This window comes from Acanthopagrus latus, chromosome 22 (genome assembly GCF_904848185.1).
Source record: "Acanthopagrus latus isolate v.2019 chromosome 22, fAcaLat1.1, whole genome shotgun sequence".
NCBI lineage: Eukaryota > Metazoa > Chordata > Actinopteri > Spariformes > Sparidae > Acanthopagrus > Acanthopagrus latus.
The window spans coordinates 25,533,455-25,553,454 of record NC_051060.1 but is presented as its reverse complement, the minus strand read 5'-3'; the positions used below and the strand labels follow the sequence as shown (position 1 = coordinate 25,553,454).

General features: G+C 39.8%; 2 protein-coding genes across 6 annotated transcripts; both read left to right on the top strand.

The window, feature by feature from the left end:
- Positions 1-2,418: 2,418 nt before the first annotated feature.
- LOC119012746 (protein NLRC3-like) lies at positions 2,419-16,839 on the top strand. Of its 5 annotated transcripts, none has more exons than XM_037086846.1 (7): positions 2,419-2,812; positions 3,843-4,032; positions 4,345-6,136; positions 6,232-6,405; positions 6,720-6,893; positions 7,002-7,048; positions 8,683-11,027. In XM_037086846.1, the coding sequence occupies exons 1-7, from the start codon at positions 2,705-2,707 to the stop codon at positions 9,222-9,224; spliced, it is 3,027 nt and encodes a 1,008-aa protein (XP_036942741.1). In that variant the 5' UTR covers positions 2,419-2,704; the 3' UTR covers positions 9,225-11,027. The 5 variants fall into 5 exon arrangements, 3 of the variants coding, with proteins under 3 accessions (XP_036942741.1, XP_036942743.1, XP_036942744.1); XM_037086848.1 differs by having other exon boundaries at positions 3,747-4,032; XR_005072584.1 differs by lacking the exon at positions 8,683-11,027 and adding an exon at positions 16,802-16,839 and having other exon boundaries at positions 6,720-7,048.
- LOC119012749 (NACHT, LRR and PYD domains-containing protein 3-like) lies at positions 11,533-19,110 on the top strand. The gene is given in 7 exon segments (XM_037086858.1): positions 11,533-11,647; positions 12,995-13,244; positions 13,755-15,540; positions 15,644-15,817; positions 16,113-16,286; positions 16,465-16,511; positions 16,802-19,110. Coding segments are annotated over 6 exon segments (2,958 nt in total). The 5' UTR covers positions 11,533-11,647; positions 12,995-13,003; the 3' UTR covers positions 17,338-19,110.
- The last annotated feature ends 890 nt before the right edge of the window (positions 19,111-20,000 follow it).

The following is a 20,000-nucleotide window of genomic DNA, read 5'->3' as shown; positions in this document are numbered from 1 at the left end:
CTGCAACCTGTGACCTTGTTTTAGGTTGTCCTATGACCTATGGAAGATACTGAGTGACCACTGAAGTTATCACTTCCCCCTCTGTGAATTATTCCTTCAAGTGCAGGACATAAATTAGTAACTGTTAGAGTGAAAACACACCCACAGAGAGGAATAAATACCAAGCTTCTCTCCTCAGGTATTGAGTCTTCTCTCTGTAACAGACCTGCGTGTTGCTCTGTGGATGCTCCTCTTGTACAAGATTAAAACCTTGTTTGAACTCCGATCTCCTTCCTCCTGTTCTAAATTATCACAGAATGATTTTAATGGAGCTGATTAATTAATCAATACAGAAACCATTATAATATCATATCAAAACAAAGTAACAATGTGGAGATAATCAGCTGTTTCTGCTGCATGAGTGAACAGTAAACTGAAGCTGTTGATCTGATTTTTACTGAGAATGATGAAGTTTGAAATCATTTAATTTGAAGCACAAAGAGTAAAGTTGTGTCAGACAGAAGTTAATAACAAGACTCAAACCCCTTGAACCCATCAGACACTGCAGTGTCGACCCTATCACTTAGATAAATTAACACAGGTGACATCATACTTGTGCTAAAGTGTTATAGACATTACATCATTTATAATCCATCAATATTTCATATATTTAATTTATGTTGGTCACAGATTGAACCAGTTCTCACCTGGAAGAGCCCAGTGATCCCAGCCAGGAAAAACCCCAGCAACATCATTTCCACATCCATAATCCACATCAGACCTGAATCCACATCAGACCTGAATCCACATCAGACCTGAATCCACATCAGACCAGAGGCTGTATCATTCAGCAGCCTGCTCATCCTGAAACAGTTCAGTTTGTCTGCTTCTGGTCTGAGTCTGAGGTCTCAGAGAGGAGGAGAATGGTGGATGAGGGGGGTTGAGAAGCATTTCTATGATGTCACATGAGTTTACATCTGGTTATTAAAGTTAATTAAAGCAGTCTGACAGTTTTACAGTCGGCTGCAGACACACAGTTTCCTCTTGTTGATCATTAATCAAAGACTATTAATAACAGCCCACCTAACGATTGTGTTTGGCCTGATATTTTATATCCAACACATTCAAACAATGAAGGAAAATGTTCTGCAGTTTGTCATGAAGCAGGAGATGATTGTTACAGTTAAACATGTTTCACTTAATAAAGATGTGAGGAAAATACAAGAGAACAGTTGAAGGTAAAACTGCTATAACTGGCAAATATCTTGGAATTAAAAATGTTCATTATCGAAGCTAAATGAGTTATTTTTATTACACTGTCCTGTTGCTGTGTGACATCATATGGAGGCCCCTGAGGGTCATGGAGACAATTTCTTTTCTTTGCATTCTCTTGCAATACTTCTGATGAATAAAACCAAATTATGAGGTAACTCAAAGGTAGTCTTAAAAACATTCTGGTCATGACCCTTAGGGGGCACCGTACCATCCTGCACTGTTGAGTGGGAATAATAAAATACATGAGGTAATTCAGTTTGTTGAAATGTTTTGTCTGTCCTTAAACGTATTTTCTCCTCTCCACAAAAACAATGTAAATGTTATTTTGTAGATTATATCCTTTGTTGTGTTGTTTTACATTCCGCTTCCTGTCTTTGTCTTTTTTCCTGCTCAGCTGTTTTGTCTTCTTCCTCATATTGAAGAAGAGCTGCTAGCAAAGTTCCTCTAAATCAGTCACACATTTATTTTCCTGTTACCAATTCACATTATCCATTATTTAGTTATTTAAATGCTTTTATTATGAAGCAGGACATGAAAAGCAGGAAATGTTTTCCACCAGCGGGAACTGAACACGACTTCGGAAACATGATGAAACAGTAAAATAAAGCAGAGATTTGAAAGTAGCAACAGAAACTAAACTTCAAACCACGAGATGCTTTAAAGTCCTCCTGTCCCTGCAGCTAACAGTGTCTATAACTGTCACTTTGTTTGAGTTCAACTGATGTAACACAACTTCTGCTGTAATTTGTTCTTGTGGTGAATCTTCCTGAACTGACACCTACAACTGGATTTTGACACAGAATCAGGACAAAATATGTGGATCTGCCTGAATTCATGTTCTGATAGAAATTCTTAATTAGACTGACAGACATGAACCTGCAGTTTACACTGACCTGAAAGTTACACAGATAACGTTACCATTCTTCTTCTTCTTATTATTATTATTATTATCATCAATAATGACATTAGTCTAAAGGTCTAAATATTCTGTGTCTGCCGTCGTTATGATCAGAAAACTGCATTCATGGTTCAGCACCTGATTTAGATACAATCATCCTGGTTCAGGAGAACGTGCCAGGTTTTCTTTTGTTCCTCTTTGTTATTTATTTTTTTTCTTACTGAACTTCTCCATTCTGTTTCCTGTTTTGCTGTAAAGTCCTTTTGAGAAATCAGCAATGTCCCGACTGAAATGTTGCCTTAAAGTCACTTTAAAACTTGTGTAGTTATTATTTGACTCTCCAACAAGAAATATTAAGTTAAAAATATGTGAAACAGACAGAAGGGGCTGAGTTCAGTCAAGGAGTTTGTGAACAGAAACAGATGAGAGTGATCATTCTTAGAACAGCTCGGTAGTGCTTCAGGGAGCTGGGAGTGGTCTGGCGTTGGTTCTGGCTGTTGATTTGAACATGTGGGGCGTCTGGCTGATTGTTGGAGAGTTGATCCAGACGAGATGCTGATTCGTTTATTTGAACGAGTGGAGAATGAAAAAGACAAACTTTCAGAAGGTGGACTGGTGTATGTAGCTTCTGTGGGAAAAGGACAGGTCCTCTTTGCTCAGGTGAGTAGAGCGAAAACACCATGTTGCTGCTGTGGGTGTGTTAGTCACAAAGTTATTGCTTATACAGACTCAGTGCTGTGATTGTGGAGCAGAGATGCAGCTACTGAATATGACTTCAAAAGATCGAATACTTATGCAAGCACTTATTTTACATAATATTTATTTTTCATTAATTTACATTACTTTGTAGAAATGTAGAAGGTTTTTTTGGGTATATATATATTCTATTTCGTATATTTTTTTCTATATTGACCATGATTCCATTTATAGAAACAATAAAAGGGGAAAACATCTAAGCAGTTGAATACTTTTGGTTACAGTTTTACAGTAATCAATTACAGTAATTACAGCGATTACAGATTTACAGAATGTAAAGGCAGCAAGGGTGTATTGTTGTTTGTGCAAAGACAATAAATTTAAACAAAATATGAATATCAATAAAGCAAAATGTATGAAAACGTCAATAAAAGTGATTGAAGTCTACTGATTGAAAGGAAAACTGTTTTTCCTAGTTTAAAACAGACTCTGAGCCAAAACCAAGCCCCACCAAACTTATTCTTTGGCACAGCAACAATTGTGGCTGTCATGAAGCAGGTGGATACAGTCAAATAATAAAATGTGAATGTAACATCAGCCAGCTGATTTGGTCATGTATGTTTTTAGTACACAGACAGGGATGTCATCAGAACCAGCAGCTTTACTCATAATCACTCTCAGCAGAATATTTTCATCAACACTATGGTTCATGACAGTGGCCACTCCTCTGAAGGGGGAGGAGACTTAACAGCTGAATATTTGTTGAGGAAATCAAAGTGAGACAAACTGTCCATCAAGTTGCCCTCCCTCATGATGGGGTCAGCTGTGTTTGTAGCCTGTGAGATTTAGAAAATTACAAAATGCATCTAAAAGCATACCTTCTTTCATATATTGGCAGTGAGGGTAGATGGCGACACCTGAACAGGTCCTCTTGGGAACTTTGGAGGATTTGGGAGAGGATGACTTTAAAAAATTCAAGTGGCTCTTGCTGCAGGAGGGAGTCCTGGAAGGCTTCCCAGCAATCAGAAAGAGCCGACTGGAGAATGCAGACAGGATGGACACAGTGGATCAGATGGTGCAGACCTACTGTATAAACACCATCAAAGTGACCAGAATGGTTTTGAGGGAGATAAATCAGAATATTCTCATGGAGAAATTATCAAACACCATCTCAGAGCCTATAGGTATGTCATTACATTATATAAAAAAGAAAGATGTATATTATGTATTTTTACATCTCATGACAGACTATTTACATGTACTTTACATGAAAATGATAACATATAATAGAAATACATAAATTGATTTTACCCTCCTGATATAAAACATTCCACTTTGGTAGAGTCACCCAAGGCAAAATATTACCAGATGAGGGGTTCAAGGCAAATTAAATTCATTTAAGATGATGATGTGCTTAAGGATCTGGAAATGTTTCTGATGACTCACATTTACTGTGGCATCCTCTCAGTTGTGTCATCTAATTTTGATTCATTCAGAGATTCTCACTGAGTGCCAGCGTAAACTCAAAACCAACCTGAAGAAGAAGTTTCAATGTGTGTTTGAGAAAATCACAAAATCGGGAAGTTCAAAACCTCTCCATGAGATCTACACTGAGATCTATATCATGATGGAAGAAACAGGGGAGGTCAACATGGAACATGAGGTCAGACAGATTGAAACAGCAACCTGGAAACAACCAACACTGGAAACAATAATCAGATGTGAACATATTTTCAAAGCCTCATCTGGAGGAGATGAACCAATCAGAACAGTGATGACAAAGGGAGTGGCTGGCATTGGGAAAACAGTCTTAACACAGAAGTTCACTTTGGACTGGGCTGAAGACAAAGACAACCAGGACATACAGTTCATATTTCCATTCACTTTCAGAGAGCTGAATGTGCTGAAAGAGAAAAAGTTCAGCTTGGTGGAACTTGTTCATCACTTCTTCACTGAAACCAAAGAAGCAGGAATCTGCAGGTTTGAAGAGTTCCAGGTTGTGTTCATCTTTGACGGTCTGGATGAGTGTCGACTTCCTCTGGACTTCCACAACACTGAGATCCTGACTGATGTTACAGAGTCCACCTCAGTGGATGTGCTGCTGACAAACCTCATCAGGGGGAAACTGCTTCCCTCTGCTCGCCTCTGGATAACCACACGACCTGCAGCAGCCAATCAGATCCCTCCTGAGTGTGTTGACATGGTGACAGAGGTCAGAGGGTTCACTGACCCACAGAAGGAGGAGTACTTCAGGAAGAGATTCAGAGATGAGGAGCAGGCCAGCAGAATCATCTCCCACATCAAGACATCACGAAGCCTCCACATCATGTGCCACATCCCAGTCTTCTGCTGGATCACTGCTACAGTTTTGAAGAACATGTTTAAAACCAGAGATGGAGGAGATCTGCCCAAGACCCTGACTCAGATGTACATCCACTTCCTGGTGGTTCAATTCAAAGTAAAGAATGTTAAGTATCATGGAGGAGCTGAGAGAGATCCACATTGGACTCTGGAGAGCAGGAAGATGATTGAGTCTCTGGGGAAACTGGCTTTTGAGCAGCTGCAGAAAGGAAACCTGATCTTCTATGAATCAGACCTGACAGAGTGTGGCATCGATATCAGAGCAGCCTCAGTGTACTCAGGAGTATTCACAGAGATCTTTAAAGAGGAGAGTGAACTGTACCAGGACAAGGTGTTCTGCTTCATCCATCTCACTGTTCAGGAATTTCTGGCTGCTCTTCATGTCCATCTGACGTTCATCAACTCTGGAGTCAATCTGCTGTCAGAAGCAACACGGTGGTCTAAATTATTTAGAAATAAACCTCAACCTACTCATCTCCACCAGAGTGCTGTGAAGAAGGCCTTACAGAGTCCAAATGGACACCTGGACTTGTTCCTCCGTTTCTTCTTGGGTCTTTCACTGGAGACCAATCAGAATCTCCTACGAGGTCTGCTGACACAGGCAGAAAGTAGCTCAGAGACCAATCAGGAAACAGTCCAGTACATCAAGAAGAAGATCAGTGAGAATCAGTCTCCAGAGAGAAGCATCAATCTGTTCCACTGTCTGAATGAACTGAATGATTGTTCTCTAGTGGAGGAGATCCAACAGTACCTGAGATCAGGAAGTCTCTCCACAGATAAACTGTCTTCTGCTCAGTGGTCAGCTCTGGTCTTCATCTTACTGTCATCAGAGAAAGATCTGGATGTATTTGACCTGAAGAAATACTCTGCATCAGAGGAGGCTCTTCTGAGGCTGCTGCCAGTGGTCAAAGCCTCCAAAAAAGCTCAGTAGGTGGAATGGGACTAGATAATTATACTATATCTAAAATGCAAGTCATTAATTTGACAAAAAATAAAATGTACGTTTTTTTTGTCTTTTTCAGGCTGAGTGACTGTAACCTGTCAAAGAGAAGCTGTGAAGCTCTGTCCTCAGTTCTCAGCTCCCAGTTCTCTAGTTTGAGAGAGCTGGACCTGAGTAACAACGACCTGCAGGATTCAGGAGTGAAGCTGCTGTCATCGGGACTGAAGAGTCCACACTGTGAACTGGAAACTCTCAGGTCAGGATTTATGAGAAAGTTACATAGATATCTATTCCTAACAATTGCTCTATGTTGAATGTGTGTGTGTGTGTGTGTGGTTGGGGGGGAGGGATTTGCAACAACACATTTTTGTTGGAAATAAGGAAAAGTTTGCTCGTGGATTGTACTTTCTTTCATTTCATTTGTTCTTCAGTCTTTGTCCACTAAATATTTTTGAATTTCTGGAGCCAGTTGATGGATAACTTTCAAAATCACAAATGAAAAACACTGCATAACTCAAATCATCTGGTTGTATTATTTACATTTGAATGTTTTTTGATGACTAATTTCAGTCTGTCAGGCTGTCTGGTTACAGAGAAAGGCTGTTCTGCTTTGGCCTCAGCTCTGAGCTCTAATCCCTCCCATCTGAAAGAACTGGACTTGAAATACAATCATCCTGGAGACTCAGGAGTGAAGCTACTTTCTGCTGGACTGGAGGATCCAGACTGGAGACTGGACACGTTATGGTACAAGAGCTTACATACACTTTCCCTGTTACACTAAGAAACTTGCTAAATGTTCCTGTTTTGATAATACAAGAGAACATGCTGTGCTGGCTATTTTTCTTCTTCCAGGGTGGACCATGGTGGAGAACTGAGACTTACACCTGGACTGAGGAAATGTAAGCAGTGACACTAGAATGAGCTTTTGAGGTTGGAGGGAGGCATCCAGTTTTGGGTTTTATATTAGGCTAGTGATTTTACTTTTTGATCTCGCTGCTGCGAGAAAGAAAATCAGTCATTCTACAGTCACTCATCTGATCCACTTCCTCAATACCTACAGTATGTGGTCGTTTTTGCTGCGCACCATGCTAGTTATTTAATTCATGAGACCCAATATGCCCCCATCTCCCTCAAGGACAGAAGGAGAGAGTAAGATGGTGCCTGGACCCAGGCAAGAGGGGACCCATGATGTGATTATCATAGTTAACAATAATGCAGTGCAATTTATTCAGCCATTTCATACACAAGAAATATATAACATGGACCTATAGATGTGTAATTAACCCATGTTGGACCCTTTAGGAGTCAGCTGTCACTCTATGCATCTGTTTCTGAGAATCCAGTCCGCACTTCACTTATCTGATAAACCAGATAATTGCAGAGTAAGTTTGGTCAACTTTACAGACTTATTTTAGACTTCAGACTTTTATTCATCCCACATCCGGGAAATTCACTTGTGACAGTGGAAGGTAGACAGACATATAATAAGTACAAGGGACATTAAAACAAGTAGACTTTAAAATACTAAAATGATTTAGATAAGAGAAAGGTAATAAGATAATTGCACAAGATGGCGGAGGTAGATGACAACCTCTGTCCAACGGGCAGAGTTTTAAGAAATGCTAGATTGTTGTATGTTGTTGTACTTGTCAAACAGAACTGTTACTAAAACCACGGTAAGAAGAGAGCATGGAACAGTAACTGTAAGCCGAGGCCACACAAAATGTGACAAAGTCAACACAGTTTCCAAACTAATTTATAGACTGTGAAAAATATTGACACCAGCTAACTGCTAACACTCTCACACGGTGTGCTCATGTAAGGGACATGATATGTGACAGAGTAAAGCTGCCCTTCTGATCTCTGGATAGTGACAGCCTTACATTGGATGCCAATAGGAATACTGAATGGCAGTACTCAGATCATTACATTACTTTGCATCATGATGTTGTGAATGAAAATCGCTGTTGGAATAACATCATCTCCAGCACCGGTGAGTGTTTAGATCCAGTTAGATTTATGAGAACAGAACAGCACACAATCAAGTCCATTAAGAGTCAACAAATGGGCCATCCTGAAAACATTATGTACACAATAGACGATATAGTCCTTAAGTTATTGGCATTTTGTGTGATTAAGCACCCATCACAGTTTCTGGGTGCGACACCACTGTTGTTGCAAAGACATCCCATGTCTGTTACAATTTGTCAGCTGTAATGTAGAAGCTAACTACAAACAAAACTTATCACGTCATAACAATGTTATTTTAGAAATACTGAATCTTGGAGTAAATGTGTTTCCCGCTGTGGTCCCACCCTCGTACTGCAGTTACATAGTACTGGAACAAGTAACAGAAATTACATTCCACCTATTGATTGCATCATCAAATTGACTTTGAAGCTGTTAGTCAATGGCAACAAAATTATAAGATGCTGTTAGAAATAATGATCTATAACTTCATAAAAATTAAAAAGAGAAACAGTTGTATTGGCTGATAACCTGCTGCTTCGTTGTGTCTTTTTCTCTCCATCAGATTTCTGTGAACTCACAGTTGACACAAACACAGTGAACAGGAAACTCAAACTGTCTGACAACAACAAGAAGGTGACACACGTGAAAGAAAAGCAGCCATATCCTGATCATCCAGAGAGATTTAGCCCCTGGCCTCAGCTGCTGTGTAGAACTGGTCTGACTGGTCGATGTTACTGGGAGGTCGAGTGGAGAGGAGAGGTTGATGTCGCAGTGACTTACAGAGGAATCAGAAGGAAAGGATTCAGTAAAGACTGTTTGTTTGGAGGAAATGATCAGTCCTGGAGTCTGAAGTGCTCTGATAGGGATGGTTATTCTGTCTGGTACAATAACAGAAGAACACTCCTCCCTCACTCCTCCTCCTCTGGTAGAGTAGCAGTGTATGTGGACTGTCCTGCTGGCACTCTGTCCTTCTACAGAGTCTCCTCTGACTCACTGATCCACCTCCACACCTTCAACACCACATTCACTGAACCTCTTTATCCTGGGTTTGGGTTTGGTTTCATCAAGACAATTGACTCCTCAGTGTCACTGTGTTCACTGTAGGAGGAAAAGTCTCATGCTATGTACAGAAATACTCACAATATAAAGAGCAGCTGAAATAACTGTTTAACCTGTATACTAACACACAACTTACAATGATGATATAATCATTTATAGCTGTTCACTTAAGTTTTATTCCTGTTGTAAAATAGCATGATTCATTATTAAAGTGGGGAGACTGTTTGTGGTAACTGAACATGGTTCAATTATTATGCACTGTTTACTATTGTTTAAGAACACTGACACTGTATCTAGAATGTCAACCAATTGTTGTGCTAAACACATTTCATGGATGAGAAACCTACTTTTGCAAACCAAGAAATATAATGAACTGTTCACTGCAGGGTGTGAGTGTGTAACAAGCAGAGGAGGACTTGTTAACACAAAGGGACTAACTGCCCTGCTAAGAACAGTACTAGTAGACCTGGCTGGCTCGCCAGAATTTATTCGGCAGTGTTTCCCTTCCTGTGAAAGCAATCTAAGCCGAGCCCTGTGAATGAAACGTTCTCTCCATTAATTGTGAGCAAGAAGACAACTGGCACCAAAGTAAATCAGAGATCAGAAATGTTTCAGAGATCCTTCATTACAGGGCTTTTCAAAGGCCAGATTGCAAGTCATTTCCATGGATCAATTAATTGTTAGTGATGTCGTTGAAGTTGTGGAGACATTAACCACTGAAGAGAGTAGTGAGAGTGTTGTGACTGCTGAGTTCATGCATGTTACACTGCAGAATTTGCTGTCAGCTTGTGAGTCATAGATAAATAATATGTCTCATTATACAGCACACAGTTTCTACAGCTACTGTAAATGTAGTTGTAGAGTATGTTGGAGTTGAAATCTTGGAAGACTCTCCGCCACACTGATTTAATATAAAACTGTGCTGAGCTGTTGGGCCATGTTTCGGTTTTGTTTATCTCCATGAATGTGTCTATGCTTTCCTCCTCTGCTGTCTCTCTGTGCTGGAGTTTGACACACTCAGGGGGACTTCATTCAGGAGCACATCTCAAACTCTGAAATCCACATTACTGTGTATGGCAAGGGATATCTGTTGCAACAGGGGTCCCATGGTGCATTCATTGCTCCTTAAAAGAAGTGTTATTGACAGTTGGTACAAAGACATGACAAAGATTAATTTTAACCCCAGACAATATGGTTTCAACACAAATAACTTTTCACTGGGCATCCTTATGTTGTTGTGAAAGTCACGTATACAGATGCTTCTTATATCTGTGAACTACACCATTTTATTTTGAATGCATAAGATTATCACATATCTTGTCTACATGATGATGAACTCTGCAGCTTTTTTTGTGACATGCGTTTTTGTTTCACTTTCCATGGAAAGTGAAGCGATTTTACCAGAAGGAAATGCACAAAACTCATATAGTTCTTTATTTACCTATTCACACTAACTTTGTGCATGTAAAATCGTAATAGTGCTGAGGTGGAAAAACAGTTCAAGTTTAGGTCTTTGAAAACCCATTTAACTATATATTGCAAGGTTTGAAATTTCACTGGCTACAGGATCACAGAAGTTTATGAATTGGGGTGGAATGGATGTACAAAGTCCAAGGTTGAGACGCTGACATCCAGCATTTGCATCCTGTATGTGGTTAGGGTTGGACATCAAAAGCACTTTGGTTAAGATTAACACTTTCATTTTGGTGAAGGCAGGGAGAATCAGAAGTCTACCCTTTGGGATTAATGTACATAGACACTGAAAATGCATGTCAATGTAAGCTACATGATTCTTACACATTTTTGGCAATATTTCACAGAATGCAAAATACCAGAGCCCTTGAACTAGCTCACTTAAACATCGCTCAGTCTAAAATATGTAATTTCAGACAAATCCATAAGATCAATATGCTCAAAAAACAGATAAATTATCTGTTTAAATCTGTACTTTTTTTCCAGTGTCCTGTGTTTTATAAAGTTAATGGCGTATGAACTTGTTCATCATCATTTTGTCATTTAACTAAATTAATTATTTGCATTAAAAGGAATGTGTACATATTTACATTTCACTAAGGTAATTTCATTTTCGTTCAGTGTGTTAAGTTTGAAAGGGAACATTCAGTTAAAACATAACTCTTAATTGGATTTGAAAACAGTAATCTGCTGCTCCTCCATCACCTGTTTCTGAACTGAGCTGATCTTTGGCTCATTAGATGGTTAGTTAGCACTATCTGGTGGACAGACCGTAGAACTACATCATCTAATGTGGGATTTCTAAAAGACTGACTGGTTCTGACGTCACTCTGATGTGTCTTTAGACTCGGTCTCTGAAGTTCTGAGGATGTGACGGTGTCCTCAGATCAGTTGCACACAGACACCAGGACTGACCAGGAAGAAACGAGCAGCTTCTTCTCTCCCAGTGTTTCCTCCACACATGAAGCTGGAAAGTGTCTGTAAGTTGACCTGAGGTGAGTTCAGCAGGTGAGAATCCTACCAGACAGATGTGGACATGTTTGATCATCACCATCATTTTGTTTGCACTGTACATATGTATTTGTTGCAGGTAAAAATATTCTGGGGGTGTTCAAAATATCATCTTACCAGCACTGACACAGACATGCTTTCCCATTAATAATATCCTTTATTTAATCAGGATCGAATTCACACTGTTTGTAAAGTTTACGGAGTTCATGTCTCAAGAATCAGATGACAGGTGGTTTCTGTGGTTTCTGTTCTCGTGACAATCATCACGTAAAACAACAAACAGGGTGGTCATCTACACTCCGAATGAGGAAGTTACACTCTGCTATGGTTTAATAACTATATATGGACACAGCTTTTCACATCTTAGAGGCATGTGAGTCTTTAATATGACAGTTACCGTGATAATGTAAAATTTCAACATTTTGGATTCAGTTTATTCTACCAGGATAATCCACTATTTATCAATACTAAGTGCATGTAGTAAGGTGTGAGACCTGTTTTAGACCTGTTTTCTCAACTTGGGTAAGTATCTGAAAATATGATACACTTAAAATGAAATATTTCATAATCACCTACTAATTACTAATACTAAATCACTAATCACAACAAATAGTAAATGTCCATTTCCCATTCAGCTCTAAATGTAGTTTTGAAGGGACTGGTCCAGCGAAAAAGGCAGTAGAGACTCTGTTGTGCCTTCTTGGTTAGGGATGTACAGTTGCATGACAAGCTGAGGTCATCAGCAATGTGCTAACCCAGACACTTGTGCTCCTGACTCGCTCCACGGGCTGGTGGGTAGCATGGGCCTTCCTGAAATCAACTGCTGAGTCTCCACCTTGCAGGCTGAGGAAGAGACTAGACATTGGAAGGTTGAATGCTATCAGGCAGGAAACTGGCTGGTTGGGAAGCAGGCTGAGATCAGTGATGTTGCAGAAGTCCTCAGCTCACACAGATAAAGAATTCATCAGTCTTAGGGCTTAGAGGACACTTCCCCACAAGCCACAACCAGGGCTTCTTCTCTGTATTCTCTGCTAGTGGCCCTTTTCCAACAACAACTGATGCACAGGAGACAAGACAAATCACTCCATTTATCCTCAAAAAGTATGTCTGCCTGGTCCATGACTGGCCAGATTGTACATAGACAGCCAAGAACTAGCAAGGTAACAGCACAGAGAATAGGCCCCACGGTAGAAGACTGAGTCAGATATTGTGCAGTTCAGTGACTTAAAACCATCAACTGAGGTACATATTCTTCAAAAGTATGATAAACAAGTGACAGAACCAGAGGGAAGTTAGTATCTCAAAACAGTCTATCTTCTGTATCTTGAAAGGGAGAGCAGATGGCAACACCTACAAAGGACATCTTGGATACTTTGGGGGATTTGGGAGAGGATGACTTTAAAAAATTCAAGTGGCTCCTGCAGCAGGAGGGAGTCCTGGAAGGCTTCCCAACACTCAAAAAGAGTCGATTGGAGAATGCAGACAGGATGGACACAGTGGATCAGATGCACCAGGCCTACGGTACAAACACCATGAAAGTGACCAGAATGGTTTTGGGGAAAATGAATCAGAATGATCTAGGTGAGAAATTATTAAACAGCGTCATAGAGCCTTCAGACACACATCATTCAGAGTAATAAATTGTGTATTTTGCAATCATGCATCTTAACAATTTATAATATTATAAGAATGACCTCTCTAATGACCTCAGCAGCTGTAAATGATGGAGGAAGTAATAGATCCTGTTAGGGTCACCCAAGGCAAATTAGGGTCTCTAAGGTCAAGGGTCAGAAAATGGGCGATTTCAAAGACCTTGAAGAGGACCATTCTTGAAAGAGAACTGCGACCAAACAGAAGAAAGCTCTAGCAGAAAAGCGATTTTGTAAATCTGAATGAAATGGCCAGTGTGTACTAGTAGGGTGTAGACTCAAGACTCAAGCAGCCTTGAGATACAGATTGTGTCTTGCAACAAGGTACACTGTCTTATTCTGCAAGAATTTTCATCTAAATTTGCAGATATGGAAATGTTTTGATGACTCACATTTACTGTGGTATCCTCTCCTTCCTGTCATCTAATTTTTGCTCATTCAGAGATTCTTGCTGAGTGTCAGGTTAAACTCAAAATCAACCTGAAGAAGAAGTTTCAACAGCTCTTTGAGAAAATCACAAAAGCAGGACATTCGATATCGCTAAATGAGTTCTACACTGAGATCGATATCTTGATGGAAGAAACAGGAGAGGTCAACATGGAACATGAAATCAGACAGAGTGAAACAACAACATGGAAACCAGCAACACAGGAAACAAGCATCAATTGTAAAGACATCTTTAAAGCTTCACTGGGAAGAGATGAAACAATCAGAACAGTGATGACACAGGGAGTGGCTGGCATCGGGAAAACAGTCTTAACACAGAAGTTCACTCTGGACTGGGCTGAAGACAAAGACAACCAGGACATACAGTTCACATTTCCATTCACTTTCAGAGAGCTGAATGTGCTGAGAGAGAAAAAGTTCAGCTTGGTGGAACTTGTTCATCACTTCTTCACTGAAACCAAAGAAATCTGCAGCTTCGAAGAGTTCCAGGTTGTGTTCATCTTTGATGGTCTGGATGAGTGTCGACTTCCTCTGGACTTCCACAACACTGAGATCCTGACTGATGTTAGAGAGTCCACCTCTGTGGGTGTGCTGCTGACAAACCTCATCAGGGGGAAACTGCTTCCCTCTGCTCGCCTCTGGATAACTACACGACCTGCAGCAGCCAATCAGATCCCTCCTGGGTGTGTTGACATGGTGACAGAGGTCAGAGGGTTCACTGACCCACAGAAGGAGGAGTACTTCAGGAAGAGATTCAGAGATGAGGAGCAGGCCAGCAGAATCATCTCCCACATCAAGAAATCACGAAGCCTCCACATCATGTGCCACATCCCAGTCTTCTGCTGGATCACTGCTACAGTTCTGAAGAACATGTTTAAAACCAGAGAGGGAGGAGAGCTGCCCAAGACTCTGACTCAGATGTACATCCACTTCCTGGTGGTTCTGTACAAATTGAAGAACGTCAAGTATGATGGAGGAGCTGAGAGAGATTCACACTGGACTCCAGAGAGCAGGAAGATGATTGAGTCTCTGGGGAAACTGGCTTTTGAGCAGCTGCAGAAAGGAAACCTGATCTTCTATGAATCAGACCTGACAGAGTGTGGCATCAATATCAGAGCAGCCTCAGTGTACTCAGGAGTGTTCACACAGATCTTTAAAGAGGAGAGTGGACTGTACCAGGACAAGGTGTTCTGCTTCGTCCATCTGAGTGTTCAGGAGTTTCTGGCTGCTCTTCATGTCCATCTGACATTCATCAACTCTGGAGTCAATCTGCTGGCAGAAGCAACACGGTGGTCTAAATTATTTAGAAATAAACCTAAACCTACAGATCTCCACCAGAATGCTGTGGACAAGGCCTTACAGAGTCCAAATGGACACTTGGACTTGTTCCTCCGCTTCCTCCTTGGTCTTTCATTGGAGACCAATCAGAATCTCCTAAGAGGTCTGCTGACACAGACAGGAAGTAGCTCAGAGACCAATCAGGAAACAGTCCAGTACATCAAGAAGAAGATCAGTGATAATCTGTCTCCAGAGAGAAGCATCAATCTGTTCCACTGTCTGAATGAACTGAACGATTGTTCTCTAGTGGAGGAGATCCAACAGTACCTGAGATCAGGAAGTCTCTCCACAGATAAACTGTCTCCTGCTCAGTGGTCAGCTCTGGTCTTCATCTTACTGTCATCAGAGAAAGATCTGGACGTGTTTGACCTGAAGAAATACTCTGCTTCAGAGGAGGCTCTTCTGAGGCTGCTGCCAGTGGTCAAAGCCTCCAACAAAGCTCTGTAGGTAGATTAATCATTGGCAGAGCCTGTATTACCAAATATGTTTAAAAAGATGACGACTAAAACATTTTGCTTTTGCATTTGATTTCTGATTCTTTTTCAGACTGAGTGGCTGTAACCTTTCACAGAGAAGCTGTGAAGCTCTGTCTTCAGTTCTCAGCGCCCAGTCCTCTCGTCTGAGAGAGCTGGACCTGAGTGATAACGACCTGCAGGATTTAGGAGTGAAACTGCTGTCTTCTGGACTGAAAAGTTCATAATGTAAACTAGAAATTCTCAGGTTGGGATTCAGCTGTTTTTTTAGAGTTGTGTTAGTGGTGTTGAAGAAACTTGACATCTGGAGGATATTCGTGCTTTAAGTGCGTGGCTTTAACATTCATTTTTTAAATATATGTATGTACGACGTCTGAAATCAAGCACATATGCATTTGTTGTTCAGTTCTTGTACCCAAAACATTTTTTAATTTCTGAAGCTGCTTAATCAAAATGTTTTTAATGAACAAAATCAAAACAATTATCAACTCAAGTTATCTATTAAAATTGATATTGTTTGACTTTAAATTAATTAATTCCAGACTTTCAGGCTGTCTGATCACAGAGCAAGGCTGTGATGCTCTGGCCTCATCTCTAAACTCCAACCCATCCCATCTGAAAGAGCTGGACCTGAGCTACAATCATCCGGGAGACTCAGGAGTGAAGCTGGTGTCTGCAATAAAACACAATCCAGACAGGAAACTGAAAACGCTTTTGTATGAAAAGTCGCACAATGTTTCTATTACATTGATGAACTATGGAACACTGCTTAATGTTGCATATAGCAGACAGGATTCATGTTGGATATTAAATCACTAACAGTGAAGCTTGTTAAATATTTCTATTTTTATAATACAAGAGAATGTGCTGAACTGACTTTGTTTCCACTTCCAGGATCGACCATGGTGGAGAACAGAGACTGAAACCTGGTCTGAAGAAGTGTAAGTGTGGATTTAGGGTTGATATATGGAACCAAAACAGCACACAATCAAGTAAATGTTTTAAAATGTTCATAATTGTGGAATTTATACATTAAAATCCCGCAGGCAACAGATTAGGCAGCAAACATAACATTCCAAAGATATACAATAAATGAGTTACACAATACAGTTTTTCAGTAGTCTTCATTTAATCTATAACTTAATGAAATGTTTTTAAAAAAACATAATTTAAAAAAAAATTGTATTGGCTGATAACCTGCTGCTTTGTTGTGTCTATTTCTCTTCATCAGATTTCTGTGAACTCACAGTCGACACAAACACAGTGAACGGACGTCTCAAACTGTCTGACAACAACAAGAAGGTGACAGTGGTGAGCGAGTATCAGCCATATCCTGATCATCCAGAGAGGTTTGACTACTTCTGGCAGCTACTGTGTAAAAATGGTCTGACTGGTCGCTGTTACTGGGAGGTCGAGTGGAGAGGAGAGGTTTATATAACAGTGACATACAGAGGAATCAGAAGGAAAGGAAGCAATTCTGACTGCTTGTTTGGATTGAATTACCAGTCCTGGAGTCTGAAGTGCTCTGATGATGAAGAGTATTTCTGTGTCCTGCACAATAACAGAAAAACAGTCCCCCCTCTCTCCTCCTCTGACTATGGTAGAGTAGCAGTGTATGTGGACTGTCCTGCTGGCACTCTGTCCTTCTACATAATCTCCTCTGACACATTGATCCTCCTCCACACCTTCAACACCGCATTCACTGAATCTCTTTTTCCTGGGTTTGGATTCTGGTCTGGTTCCTCAGTGACTCTGTGTTCAGTGTAAGAGGAAGAGTCTTGTCCTGTATTCACAACATTAACAGCAACTAAAATAACAATTTTCCATGTGCGTCCTCACATACAAACAACTGACAATGATACTATAACCATTTCTATCCTGTCAGTTTTGTTTTTGTTTCTATTGTGAAAGTGCTTTACTCTATGTAAAACTGGTATATTTATTGCTCGTAGTCACTGAAAACAGCTTTATTCTTGTGCACTATTCACAATTGTTCAAGAATACTGACACTGTCACTTAGTTGTTGTTATTAAGACATAGACCTGTTCATTGCAGGGTATGCTTGTTTTATACATAGAAGAGAATATGCTGATACAGAAGGACATGCTGACTTGCTATGAACAGTACCACACCCTGATATGGCTATGGAACTTGCAATGGACTCACACCTCACTACCATTAGGAAAAAGGGATACATATTAACCCCTATGTGCTTGAATAACAGGAAAAGGGGAGTTCAATAATAGGATGGTGAGAACACCCAGTGTGTCCTTGAAATAATCCAAAACTGACCCCAAGCAGAAATCCAGGGAAAGATATAACAATGTCAAACTGATATGAGACAGTGACTGAGGCTTAGCATGTTGTCAGGATAGGTTGTTGGTCTTCTATTGGCAACCAGATCTGGAAAAAATCACATATATATTAACTAATAATTTCCATGAAAACGTGAAACTGTGTACAAAAATGGGTTCAATGCGGCACTGGTTGGCTCTAAATAACTGTATCAAACGTCATGTATTGATCACTTGATTTTGATACATCTCAGTTTGTTCAAAGACAAAAAGTCCGCAATGAACTGAAAATCTCTCTCTGGTCACATCATTTCCTCTAAATCAAGATTTGTAGTCAGTGCATGTCAGTGAGATAGCCTAATAAACCTAGCTGGCCAAATTAGTTATGGCGAGCCAGCCAGGAAAAACCTACACTCAGAAGAAATAATCAGAGCAGAGAGGGGTCTTCAGTTCATTGCAGATTTAAGATGTGTTTAACACAATATTTCTATACAGTATTGCATCTAAAAGTCACCATAGTAGCCAGCAGATGGTAGTTGCACTGATCAAATGTTTTGTTTGAAATTCGATTTTAAAAAGTTCCAACGTGTCAGTGTGAGATTCAGGAACACTTACCTACAAACTAACAACATTCAGTTTCCATGTGTTTTGGCTGCAACTGAGAAAGTGTTCAGTTGGTACTTTTAATGTAAAGGTGCTTATTATTCCTTTATGTGTGTTGATGTTTTAGAATTTTTTCATGTACAGCAGGGTTTCAAATCCTTGAATGCATTTGAAACATCCTTTGCAAACAGATGTTTGTTCTAACCTGCTGGCTAAGCCTTGCTGCTGAAAGTTCCTCACATTTTAACCATCATTGTTCTGTGACCTGGTTACTGGGTATTTGAACTGTCGGAATATGTTACACACTTACAGAAGGATGTTTATTCTTATAACTGGTGAGGAAATTAGGTGTACTGCTATTTCTACTGTTTGCTGTATGGACTTACTGAGCTGAAGTGCCAATTGATTCAATAAAATGTTCTGCCTAAGTATTCTTGTGTTCATTGATGATTTTTGAAATGTGAAAAACCATAATTAAAAATGTCGTGGTGAGCTGGTAGAAACACTTGAATGAACAAGTTGGAGATGATAAATTAATATAAATCAGAAAGTCAAATCTGTGACCTATAAAATTTATACTATTGGCTGGTATGTCCCTAATTTATGAAATATTGCCCACAGAAGGTGATAAATCACTCAAAATAACAAAAGGAGAAACCCAAACTAAACAAAAGTCAGCGGAAGTCACACACTCTGTCCTCACATTTACTGTCTGCTTAGCTGGACTTTGTATGTATGTTTGTGACAGCAGCACATATTTAGATATGACACAGTTTTCACTTTCTTGTCTATTCATTTATTGATGTACTGGTTATTTGACAGAATCATGTGGGTCAGAAAAATCACACATACAATATATCATCATTGTTACTTGAATGGAATCAACATTTCTGCATTGCTCCATTACAGACAGTATAACAAGCAAGCAACTGGCTCAGATTTTGCCTCATATTATATTTATTTAATTTTTCACATTAAACAGATGAACAGTGCAGTGTTTATTGAATAAAAATGGTCAGAAGATGTTTAAATGAATGTGTGACACAGAGACAGAAGAAAAGCAGAATGTTTTTCCCTCTTAACACATATTCAAATTACAAAGCATGTTACTCTAAAAAATGAAATAGTAATGCTGGAACCAAAACTCGGGATCATCATGTGCTATATACACATCAAACAGTTGTAGCCTATAAAGAGTTAATAATGTTTACGGGTGATTTACATCACCTTAAGTGCTGATGCATTCCGACATCAAGCCCCTGTCAGGGTGTTTTGCTTCTTGAAAACGTTCAACTATCTGACGAAGGCTTGCTGCCAAAAAATGTGTCAGAGTTAGTTTTTTAGGTCCAGCATGACCACATTCTGACAATAAAGGCATTTAATAGTTAAGAAAAGCATTCCTTTGATTTTTTGTAAGTTTTATATTCTGCCTGTTGGACCTATATTATAGATAGATAACTCTGAGAACTACTTAATTGCCACTTAATAGTTAATTAGTTAATTTATAATTTACAGCCTATAATTGATTGGTAG